Source organism: Peromyscus californicus, unplaced genomic scaffold (assembly GCF_007827085.1).
Source record: "Peromyscus californicus insignis strain IS unplaced genomic scaffold, ASM782708v3 Scaffold_7__1_contigs__length_154581171, whole genome shotgun sequence".
Classification (NCBI taxonomy): Eukaryota; Metazoa; Chordata; class Mammalia; order Rodentia; family Cricetidae; genus Peromyscus; species Peromyscus californicus.
The window spans coordinates 85,080,799-85,093,700 of NW_026294595.1; the positions used below are offsets into that span (position 1 = coordinate 85,080,799).

Here is a 12,902-nt window from a genome sequence, read left to right on the forward strand (position 1 = left end):
AGTAATTTCTAGAAATGAGTTCACACAGATTCAAATGCATACAAAACGAAATCTGTAGATGATGTCAGAATCTCAGCAAATTGGAATTTCAAAGCTCGTTATCCCATTGGAGTAGGAGGCTCAATAGGCTACAGCTTCATGCTGCACTATGGCTTCAGTGTTTCATCACTAGGACGGTGGCCATGCAGGAAGCTGAGACCAGCAGGTGAGGCTGTCCAGAGGTGAGTAAACATCTTGTCCACTAAAGTAGGTTGCTTGCATCTTTGAAGAATTCATGAGTTGAAGGCAAGGAGGGAGCAGGAATGACCCATCCTTAGGTGGCAGTAATGCTGAAAGTCCATGGGGGCATTTCTTAGCCAAGACAAATTTAGGGAGACTAGACTTTTATTTTAATTTGACATACTTGGGTTTATTATCATGACTTAAGTATTACAAACAATGTTAGGACTGTCAAGTGAGTGGATCTCTGCAAGCATGGGCAACAAAATCCTGCAATGTGACTGAATCAAGCAGATCTTTGAAAATATGAAGACTTTTCCAAGCATACTAAGGATCATGATATGCAGTCATGAAAAATGAGACCATGTAGGCAACTGAGCAGGACATGTTTTATGTTTAGGACCTTTTATTTTATTTAAAACACAAGACATATATATATATATATCTTTATTTGTCAGAAAGATTTGTTTGATACAAAACTATCTGCAGGTGTTCTGGTGACACCCTTGAAAGCAAAGGAAGTCAGAATACACATTCCACAGAAGGGATGATTTAAGACGGCCCCCTATCATGACATCTAACAAGTTGACATTGAATGTGATTCCAAGGATGAATACTCTGATGAGAGAAGTTGCATGTTCAGTTTTAATTTAACATGTAAATGATGTTGATTACAATAAGAGAATAACCAGGCTATAACTAGTAACATTCAGTCATTGACCTTGCACTAAAATCTAAGGTCAAGAAATTTAGATCCCATTCTTGACCCTCTGTCTTAGAATACGAAGCCTTGACATCACTACATCCCAGTCAGCATAAGCTCCTTCCAGATGGCGGGATATCTCAGTTCCTGCCTCAAAGCTACGACGTCCATGGAGCAAGCGCCAGTTGTCAAAGATAATCACATCACCTAATTAGGAGAAATTTTCAACATGAATAATTGGTGTTTAAATGATTTACAAAGATAATAATTATTCTTTACAAGATAGAAATTATGCTTTTTGTTGCAAATAACAAAATTTCCATGATCAGATCCGTTGCTTACCGTAGTGACTGTAATTAGTAAGAATGTACTATATTCATTAAGAAAACAAATACCAAGAAAATGCAATATGCGAGATGCTACCACTACTCAGTTCACACCAAAATAGAATATTTCTTTTGTAAACAAAATTACACATCTACTTTTTTTTTTACTAATTAATTTTGTACATGTAGATAATGCATTCTAATTACTCTCTCCCTCCACTTTCTCATATCTCCTTCCTATGCCTATCACTTCCTACCTCCATCACATCCAGTCCCTTTCCTAGATTCTTGAATTTTGATTTCGTGACCTCTCTAGTTTTTCCAAGACCATTTGTATGACTACTGGGTTGGAAGTTTCTATTGGAACTTGTTAGGATCATCTGTGGGCATACAACCATAGGAAGTGGCTCCCCATATGCACAACATTTAAACTTCATAGCTTGACAGGCTATCATGGACATGGTTACATAAAAGAGTTTTCTTTGTGTAAAGCTTTTGTATTGTTCTACTTTGGAAAACATCAATAACAGACATTTCTTCCCAGTTTAAGAGCTTCAAGTAATTATAAGGATAGTGCAGTTTTCAGCTGATATCCTAGAGTCTTCATATTTTATATATACCTTTTTAAAAAGGAAATACTGAAAAGACAGCAGAATTTCATCTCTTCATCTATGAGAAAACTCAAATTGAGGCATTTATCCAAAGCTACTCTGCCACTAAATGGTGAAGCTTGGATTCCAACTCCTATTATTATTTTTTCCCATGGTATTTCTGTTTTATATGGTGTCACTCTTAAAATCAATGCATTTTGACCGCATGCCAAAAGCTTTAAGAAGTTATCTAGTTCTATTTATTTACTTTATTATGTCAAAGAGTGTTTCTAAAAACAACTCAACTAGGTGTGGTATGTGTGTGTGCCTGTAGGCCCATCTACTTAGGAGAAAGAGGTTAGAGTATTGCTGAAGTCCAGCTCAGGAACTAAAGATGAGGTTTTATGATATAGCAAGAAGGGTAGGGTAGGGGGTTTGTGTATGTGTGTGTGTGGGGGGGGGGCGTAGGGGCTGGAGAGATAGATCATCAGCGAAGAGTATGCTCTTCCAGAGGATGCTTATTCAATATCCAGCACCCACATGGTGGCTTACAACTGTCTGTAACTCTACTCCCAGAAGATTCGATGTCCCTTTCTGGACTTTGTGGACATTATATGTGTGTAGTGCATATAAATACATTCAGGCAAACACTCATACATATAAAAACCAGAAATAAAATAAAATCTCAAAAATTAAAACAATAAAAAGAATGTTCAAATTGGCCAAACCAACAGCAAAGAGAAATTATGCCTTTTGTTGCAAATAACATGCAGATCTTCATGTTCAGATCTATTGTTCAACATGGTAACTATAATCAATAAGGATATGCTATAATCACTAAGAAGGTATATCTTATGTGTTCCTTTCATGAAAACTGATAGATATGTAAAATAATGTATGTATGTTGTTAATGAACTCAATTTAGCCATTCCATAATATATACATATCTCAAAATAAACACATGATAAAAACACTCACAATTTATTGTTAATAAAAAAACAATAACAAGAAAAAATGGTTCAAGTTTGATGACACTTTAATTATTAGAGATTGTCTAGAAAAATTATCCATGTTTCCTTATTCATTTTAAGCCACTGGAATAGGCTGAGTCCTGCTTTATTTTAGTATTACTATCTTTGCGAGTAAGTTTTATCAATAAACATTACTCATGTATTTTGGAGTGGGAATTACAAAGATAATTTTGTTTAGCAAGACAGAAGAATTTAAAACAAACTTCATTTGTACTCTCTATAGTTTTCACTATCTCAAGAGGAAATGATGCCTTTTAGGATAGTGAGTGATCTTCATGTTGTAATTTCTATACCATCTCTTAGAATCTAGCTTGTAGATTAGATGATACTGTAATATAACATAGCATTTGTTGTAAGGGAAAATAGCATCCTTTCTTGGATTGGAGCCATGATAGCTTTAATAAAATAAGGAAAATCACACAGATGACAAGAGTTTTCAAAAAGCTTATTAGGAAGGTGACTATCAGGACAGAAGTGTGAAACAGTCTTAATATTAGACACAGGCTTCATCCGGCATCTCTTTGAAGTATCCTTGGATTGGAAGCTTTTAAATTTCATGTGCTAGGATTTCCATGACAGTTTGCAAAAAGGACTATTTTTTAAGTCTGGGGAGTTAATGGCCTAGAAGTGGAAATGGCAGGAATCTTCTATTTAGGCAAATCAGTGCTCATTAATAGTCTGCCAGTCTGGATGTCATTTTCTTTCACTCACCTGGATTCATCTTGAAAGTGTACTTGTATTCTTTGCTGCTCATGAGGTCCACAAACTCTTTCAGAGCAGAATAGAAAGGCTGAACTCTTTCAATGGGGACATCGAAGACCGTATCTCTGGTTGCATTGTTGAAGTTGATGCGAATCACTTGGCCTTTATCATCCAACCTGTTTTATTCAATAGGCAAAATTAGCATCTAAGGAGGGTCAATTTATCTTAGAAGATATATCTGAAATACAGCATACATAAAAACATACAAATTAAACCTAGTGGGGGTGATGTGATGTTTAGATGTATGCATAATTATGCATGTTGTGACTGTTTATATCAAATTAAAATCCCAAATAGCATTTTTTTTAAAGTAATGTTTGAATTTAACTGTGAAGTTATACCTAAGACTCTTGTGTTGCTGAGGACAGCGGTACATGCTTGTCAGAAATCTGAGGCATGAGTATCTCAGGGTGAACACAACAAGAGCTGTATAGAGATACCTTATCTCCAAAGGGGAGAAATTCTCATCTCACAGTCACCAAGGAACTCCTTAGATTTATTTTTATCTAAAATTTATTCCTGAAACTTATCTTTTTTCCATATTTTCCACTCACCTTCTCCAGAAAATCACCTAATTCTATCCATAAAATATAGGTCAAGCAGTTTGCTGAAATCTCAGTCAGGAAAGTTTGACAACCCAAGTTTCATCCTTAAAAGTCACATTTTTTTAACATTAATTATAATTTGGCCAAAAATTTAAAGACCCCCCCCCATTAAATCTAAGTTCTATAAAGCTTTGTTTTTTTTTTCAGTGATGCTTCCCAAATACTGAGCAGTTCCCTGGTTCCAATAAACATTTGTTGAATGAAGGAATGAAACATGTGTGTGTATATAAATGTCAGCTGAAAGATTTGATATCTACTAAATGGCTTTATTTCTATACTATTTAGTTATTTCTTCTGAAATAATACAGATTGATTCTAAAGTGTAACCCTTCCCAGTTTTGACTGAGATATTATTAAATGCATGACATCCTAAAAACAACAATAAGGCAATTCTCAAATGAAAAGTTAAATCAGTGTCCTTTTTATGTTCAAGAAAATCATGATTAAATAATGTTAAAGGAAAAAAATAGGATGGAGGACATAGCTCAGGTGGTAAACTGCTTTTTGCATAAGTGTGAGGCTCAATGAGAGACTGTCTCCAAATACAAGGTGAAGAACAATTGAGAAATATACTCTAGCCTTCTCGTGAACATTCACGTATATGCATCTATATACAGAGGTACATACATACATATGGAAAGAGAGAAAGTTAATTGAATATGTGAAAAAGAAAACAGAAAGAAAAGTATCATAATTAAGAATGAAAGACCAACCTTGTCAAGGAAAATAAGATGTTTCTCATCATGTACTCACACCGAAGTCAGAAAAAGGATAATATAAAATGGTCTATGTAGGACCATTTTATGATTAAAATTATTTCTATTGACTTAGCACTTTCTAACGGATGTTTCATTCTTAGTCCATGTGGCTAAAATAAGACAGATTTTGCTCTAGAGATGCACATGGGATCTAACTATGGCCAAGCAGCATTCTGCAGTCCCCTGGTAGGTCATCCTGGTGATTGTCTCATGGACAGACTTAGACAAGACTGGGCAGGGAGGCATCCAGATGTGCCATAGTTTTTGAAAAACAAATGCTATCCTTGTGCTGTGGTTTCTAGCACGGAGGATGATGAAAAACTTGGAGCATGTGAGAATTCTTTGAAAATGAAGCCAAAACAAGATGACAAAGTTAAGAAGAAAAAACTGACAGCTTCTGGGTGACAGGACTTAACTCCTGGACCTATCTATTCCCCCTTATATTCTTTCACTTCCAGCTGTAAACTTTCTAATAGCTATAATCACATCAAGAAGGTAGAGTTTATACTTAATAATGAAGTATGGATGAATTCTTAGTTACCCAAAAATCTAATATTGATTGAGAAAAAATTTCATGTCATTTGGTAACTTTTTTATGCAATTTTTTTCTTTTCTTTCTTTTTTTTTTAAAAAGATTTATTTATTTATTTATTATGTATACAGTATTCTGCCTGCATGTGTCCCTGCAGGCCAGAAGAGGGCACCAGATCTCATTACAGATGGTTGTGAGCCAACATGTGGTTGCTGGGAATTGAACTCAGGACCTCTGGAAGAGCAGTCGGTGCTCTTAACCACTGAGCCATCTCTCCAGCCCTGCAATTTTTTTTCTTTTTTCTTCTAGCAATATATGAAACCAAAGCTTTGGAGTTAATCAAAGCTTTCTGCTGTTTAAACCTCAGTTTCAACTATAGGAAATTTATAAGACTACTCACTCTATAATCTTGTGTTTAGATTGCACAGAGAAATCACAGTAATCCACTCCAATGTCTGTAAAATCCACGAAGGTGGAGGACAGAATGTGAAATGCCTGAGGATTCTTCTCCTTGAGCTTTTGGCATACATTAAACCCATCTACAATTTCAGAATCACCTCCTGTGACTGTTTGCTTTATACAGTGCAGAAGCTGAACCTATAAGGAGAAACAGGGAAACAGGTAAAGATAATAGCACCCACTTTAAAAAACTACTATGTTAAATATTCAAAAAGATACAAATAGATAAAAATGAATAAAATGAAAAACATCTATTCTCTGATTCAGTATTGAGAGGAAGTAGGGGTGAAAAAGTTGCCTACAATAATGTGATATAATTCAAGTCTGCTGCAGTTGAAGACATGGACATAGGAATAAGGTTCACAGATTACACCAGCTGTAGGCAGGGAGCACAGCAAGCTGCTGCAGGAAGGGAAGGCAACAGCAGAGGCAGTTTTAACCCGGGCAGAGGAGTGTGGGTGAGACTTGAGTTCTATAAAAGAATGAGAACATACATAGGTGACTGTGCTGATAGGTCTGAAAAAATACATAGCTTACCGAATAATGAAAAGATTGGCTATAGCAGCAGAGGGTTATAAGGGGTGGATTGAAAGGATAATTGGGCTTTCGTCACAAACAATGTGAAATGTGAGATGAAGGATCCTTGTACTTTCTGTTGTGCATAAAGGACATTGACTCTGGGGATCACATGGACTGAGCTGAAGAATAATGTGTCAGTCCAGTGGTGTCTCACAGACACACTAATTTTAAGATGGGAACAAGCTAGGCCATAGCTATCTGCGACTCTAATGAGACAGTTGAGGCTTGAAGACATCAAGGGAATGAAGCAGGCTGTGACTAGGGGAGGAGGAGTGAATACAGGAAACATTGTAAACGGTGACCAAATGGGGAAAGTTTTAACATAACTATGTTTTAGCAGAACGCGGTGAGCATATTACAATTTGAAAATCGAATCAGAAAAACTAAAAGAGTTGTTTGGTGAGTAGAGTTTTCATGGATTTTGTGACTCCTTTTGGTAGGTTAGTTTGGGTGATTCTAGATACCTAAATTTAGAGCCTGGTTTTCTGCTTGAAGGAACTAATGGTGTTCTCTTAGAAAACTTCACTTTTACTGATTCTAATACATTTTAAATTATTTTCTCACTGATTTCTCATACAATGAAAGAATAAAATGTGATATCCATACTTGGGTGAATATCAGTTTTAGTGAGAAAATATTCACTTAGCTTGGTTTTCCTCCATAGCTGGTTTAGAACAGTGGTTGTCAAGACTTTCTGCAGTGACAGACTTGCTCTTCTTTGTTATGTAATACAGTAACCACCAGTTCCACATGGCCATTGTACACTTGAAGTATAGTTATTATAACTAAATAATGTAATTTGAGATTGTATTTAATATTTATTTTTTGCACATGTCTATGTGGGGTGTGTGTGTGTGTGTGTGTGTGTGTGTGTGTGTGTGTGTGTGTGTGTGCATGTGTGCATGTTTGCATGCATGTGGGTACATATGTATGGGGTATATGTGAGCATGTGCACATGTGTGCAGAAACACGAGGCTAGCATTGGGGATTTCCCTCCATGGCTCTCCACTTTATTCATTGAGGCAACATTTCTCAGTTGAACCCAGGTCTCACCAATAAGGCTAGCTAGCAAAGTAGGTTGATCAGGAGATCCCTTGTATATGTTTTATAAGTGCTGAAATTACAGGAGAGCTGCAATGTGGGGATCCAAACTCTGGCCCTCACACATGCCTGGCAGGTGTTTTATCTACTGCAATTTTTATGATTTTATACACAAGTTGTTCTTAAATGATAATTGTGTAATGTATGTTACTATTTTATAATAGTACTTAGAATTTGATAAATTTATCTTAATTTTGTAGATGGAGTGATTGAAATACAGAGGTGTCAAAGTTCACAATTAAAAATTCAGTTAATATGTGATAAAGATGTCATTCAAACTTTGGCCCATTGATCACAAATGCCAAACACAGAAAGTCCCTTTCCTTTCAGGGAATCCATTTATAGAGCTCTTAGAAATCCAGTCTCGCTAGGTGGTGGTGGCGCACGCCTTTAATCCCAGCACTTGGGAGGCAGCAGCAGGCAGATATCTGTGAGTTCGAGGCCAGTCTGGTCTACAGAGTGAGTTCCAGGACACCCAGGGCTACACACAGAAACCCTGTCTCGAAAAAAAAAAAATCCAGTCTTAGGTGTTCATTTATATACACATATATATGCAAAAAGTCAATTATTATTTCCCAATGTTGCACAATAATTCAAACAGATTAATAATGATTACATCTTTAAATGAAGGCAAATTTTAACCTTGAAAAATATGTGCATTAACTGATCAAGCCATTTTAGAAAATCTCAGTAGGTCAAGACGAGATCAGGCAACACTGATGAAACAAAGGAGAAATAGCCGTGTCAGCTGCAAGTCTGCAGAGCTCCAGAAAACAAGAACACAGCACTGTCCTCATGAGAATCACAGCAGTTAAACTATTTCGGATTTTGCCATAATGATCCCACTGATTCAAATGTTAGTTTTAAGAAGGCCAGTTGGTATCTTTTACATCTGGCTAGGCCAAATAATATCTCCTTTTGTATAGTTATATTTTAACACAATCTTATAAAAGAAAATAGATTATGAAGCCTGACAATATTTTTACCGCCAATTCAAAGGCTAAATATACTTCTGTCATGTATAAAACCCAATTTTATTTCACATAAATCATTCAGAATAAAAAAATTCCTTTCTAAATATTTCCTTATGGAAGCATGTGACTTTTGGCCCAGAGAAAAAAGTGAGCAAAGTCACATCTGTGTATCATTTAAGATATGTTTCCTCATGCTGATCAAGCTGAACCCTCACTAGGAAACTCATTTTCCAGATCATTTCAAATATACTGAAAAGGACATTTACCTTTTGCATTTGTTAAAGAAAAGATCAAACTTTGGTATTAAAAATTCTTCATAATTTAAAGTGGAACTGCACAATAAGACAGACAGCCTATATGTGTTTATCTGTTGGGATGAAAACATGTCAGGGTTCATTACTTAAAGACCATAGAAAGTTGTTGGCTCTGGACACCTCCTTTGCCATGCTTCTCTAGAGCAGATCTCTCGTGTCTCTATTTGTGCACAGGATGCTTTAAATTTTGAGATATAAAGAAGTACCAGGTCCAGTTACTATCCTTGAAGAGCTTTGTAAAATATGACAGTGTCTACAAATAACCTATCACATCACATACTATGGAAGTTAGTAACTCCAGTTTTGGATCATACTGGTGTGTTAAAAATGTAGGCAGAGATGTATGTCCAAGTCCAGGTTCCTCATTCATTAGTTGTCATCCTAGAAAAACCTTCTGCTTTATGTCCTCATCTACCACTGCAGGGCATGATCAAGCTTATCAGCCTTAAAGGACTTCTAAGAGAGATCATGTAAAGAAACTGAAAACTCTGAGAAAGTGTAAAATGCTTTGTTATACTTCAGTTATATTTAGGAAGCCATTTAATCATTTTTCCTTGGGATTTCAGTTTTAGCTTAGATTCAGACTTAAATTCAGAAAGAGCAAAGCACAATTTAAAAGTTCAAGTAAGACATGTAGTTATTCAGCTTCATTTTTTAAGTTGCTTTACATTCAATGTCTCCAAGCAATCGTTAGCAGGCAGGATGCGTTGAGTGGTTTGGCCTCCCTGATTCACGTTCAGAATAAGCCTCACTGTTCCTCTCCTTCTCCATCTCCCACCCAAAAAGGTGATCAGAGGAGTCATCATTTGGTTCAAAGAAACCATGTGGTGTTTTACAATCAATGTAATAATTTAAAACATATGAAGCCAAATACTAGACCAGCTTAGCTAACTTATTCTGGCAAGAACAATGTGTAAGAAGCAGGGCACAGAGAAAACATGTTCAGTTAAGATGATGACCAAAAGGAATTCATTTTGATTTTGGGCCCATTTATGCTTAATTAACTTGAGAATTGTCCAACTTCTTATCTACATCTGAGGATACAGATTTGTATGCAGTTGTTCAGCTCAGTTCAATTTAGCTAAAAACGGAGAGCTACACTCTCTTTAGTCTCCTGACCATCTGCTTTTTGGTTTAAGAAAATAATGATTTTGTAAAAATGTATTTGGTTTGAAAGATGATGATTTGTAAAGATGGAGACAGAAAGTGTCCAGTCAGGATTCTCCTGGGTAAAACTGCTATGCACAATGCATCTTCTTAGGCAAGGAAACTTGTGGGTGGGATAGGAGAGAACTTCCAATACTAGCATGGTTATTCTGCTCCTTATGCTGATATCCCTTCACAGTGCATTTTTTGCAGCTTTCCATGTGAGCATCCCACTTTCTTATTCCCTCTGTCTGGGCTAGCCTCACTAATTGCTTAGATCAATAAAACTTCACTGAAGGGATCTTATGTTGATTATTGGCCAAGGTCCCAAGAACTCACAATGCTTTGGCTTCCCCATGGAAAATGTTGCCAGTTACCATGTGAGAAAGCATAGGCTAGCCTGTTGGAAGATGATAGACTAGGGGGAACAGAGGCAAACCATCTCAGCATCATCTGAAGTGAGCTCTTTCCTAGCCAACCTAGCAGCTGCCAAGAGCCAGATGACTGAAAACAATAACTGCTTAGCTGAGCGCAGCCCAAATAGTAAAAACACATGTGATGAGTATCTAGCTGTTTATTATAATAATAGTAAGTATTCATTATTATTCTTTGTCACTACCAAAGATTGAATACAGAGCCTCATGTGTGCTGGTCAAGAACTCTTAACATTGAGATACATCCCCTCTCCAGCAGTATTTTGTTAAACTTTTAATTTCATATGTACTGTCCATCAATTCAACTTTGTGTTTGTGTGATGCATGCATGTGATGTGAAGGTGTACACATGCCCATATGTGTGCATGAGTAGGCTGGATCAGGATGACAAGTAGTCTTTCTCTATTGGCTTTTCTTTTAAGCTTTAAATTGAATAGGTGTGTGTGTGTGTGTGTGTGTGTGTGTGTGTGTGTGTGTGTGTGTGTACCACAGGTCAACATTGGTTTCTTCCTCAATTACTCTCCTGTAGTTTTGACCTGGAAATACCAACCCCTTTGAGGCTTTGATAACTGTCATGCCTACGGGGCAGAGCCAAGAGAGGACCCCTGAAGACCCGAGATCCGGATGGGAGAGCTCGCTTGGTTCCTGGACCCTGGACGCTGGAGGTAGACTGAGCAGAGTTCTCCAGAGAATACCACCAGACTGAGCTACACCTGTTCCAGATCCTGTAACCTATCCCTTCACTTGTAAGTTACCCCACAAAATAAACCTCCCTTTTAACTACGTGGAGTTGCCTTAATAATTTCACCAATACTCTCCACCTTATTTTAGGGACAGGGTTTCTCACTGAACTTGGAGCTCACCATTCACTTACACTGGCTGTCATGCATGCCCCAGAGCTGGGATTACAGACACACATACATACCTTTTTACCTGGGTGACAGGCATCTGAATGCAGACCCTTACGTTTGTGTAGCAAACACTTTTATCAATTGAGCCAGCTCAAAAACCCTGAACTTGGAAAAGTTTTAATTCATTTGCTGATACAAATGATGGGCATGTGACTTCACACTGTGTTTCCACATTTCATTCTCTTTTAACTCTCGTGGGAGTGATATATGTGCAGAAACATCTCAAGACATATTGCTGTCTTAAAATCTGTCTTGGCAAAGCAAAAGTGCTCCAATAATTATTTCCAAGAAGAAATAAAGAACCGATTTTAAAAAAGATGAGTGAAAATGTCCCTTTCCCTTTAAAAAGAGAGGATGTTCTGGACTTAGGCATGAGATGTTGGTGAGTTCAGATTGTGTTTCAGAAAAGAAGTTGTATGTAAGACAAATCCAGTGGTGAGCTATATCATCTAGACAGTCCAGAAGAACATTTTCCCTTGGCCTGGCTTGTGGAAAATGTGATGAAGCTCACCTTACCCCAGGTGGATGGTGGAGAGCTGGGTAGTCAGTGTGGAAGCTGAGCTTCCCAGTCGTATAAGCCACATTGTTGGCATCAATCTTGTCCTGCACCTGCCAAGTGTGTCTGCAAAATACAAGAAACATGTGTTTTAAGAGGCTGACACTAAGCCAGAGGAAATGTGTTACAATGCATTTGCCCTGCAAGGGGAAATGGAAACTTTCCATTTTATGAAATAATTAACATCATGACTGAGAGCCAGAAAAAGGAGTTTAGCCTTTCTTTCTCTTAAGTGACTCTTTCAGAACTAGCATTTCTATATTTCTCCTGTCAAGACACAAAAGAACAATGCACAAACTAGTCTCTCCTAGCGGACTGGTAGAGAGGTGTATATGAGATTTTGAGTCATTTTTTAAAAGCTTAATCCATATGATTCACTACAGAAAATTCATACAATATAAAATGAACAATTATAAAGTGAACGAGTTCGTGGCACTTAGTACATCTAAATGGTAGCAACACTATTGTGCAGAGCTAGTCTAAAAACATTAGGTCATTCATAGCTAAAACTGTGTAGTGGTTTGAATGAGAATGTCCCCCATAGGTACAGATATCAGAACACTTGGTCCCTCACTGGTGGTGCTATTTGGGAGGTTTCTGAGGTATGGTCTCATTGAAGGAATTATGTTACTGTGGTAGACTTTGAGAACTTAAGACCTCACTCTACTTGCAATTTTCTCTAAGCTCTCAGCTTCCTGTTCCTAATACCATACCTTCTCATGCTGTCACAATGGATTATTAACTCTCTAGAATTGTAAGTCCAAATAAACCTCTCCTTCTATAAGTTGCTTTGGTCATGGTGTTTTATCACAGCCATAGAAAAGTAACAGTTTAAAGCTCTGATTTAGTGAATAGTTTCTTCCCATTTTGCTCTCCTCTAGATCCTTGAGAACCACTGATCT

The 12,902-nt window shown here is 37.1% G+C and overlaps 1 protein-coding gene across 2 annotated transcripts in view; it reads right to left on the minus strand.

Moving 5' to 3' along the window:
• Positions 1-368: 368 nt before the first annotated feature.
• Positions 369-12,902, minus strand: part of Bbox1 (gamma-butyrobetaine hydroxylase 1) — a 50,446-nt gene continuing 37,912 nt past the window's right edge. For both annotated transcript variants that reach the window (XM_052725180.1, XM_052725182.1), the window contains exons 5-8: positions 11,961-12,066; positions 5,927-6,123; positions 3,581-3,747; positions 369-1,129 (exon numbers count right to left, since the gene is read on the minus strand). In XM_052725180.1, coding sequence (XP_052581140.1) covers positions 969-1,129; positions 3,581-3,747; positions 5,927-6,123; positions 11,961-12,066 — 631 coding nt within the window. In that variant the 3' untranslated portion in view covers positions 369-968. The remainder of the gene's footprint in view (positions 1,130-3,580; positions 3,748-5,926; positions 6,124-11,960; positions 12,067-12,902) is intronic.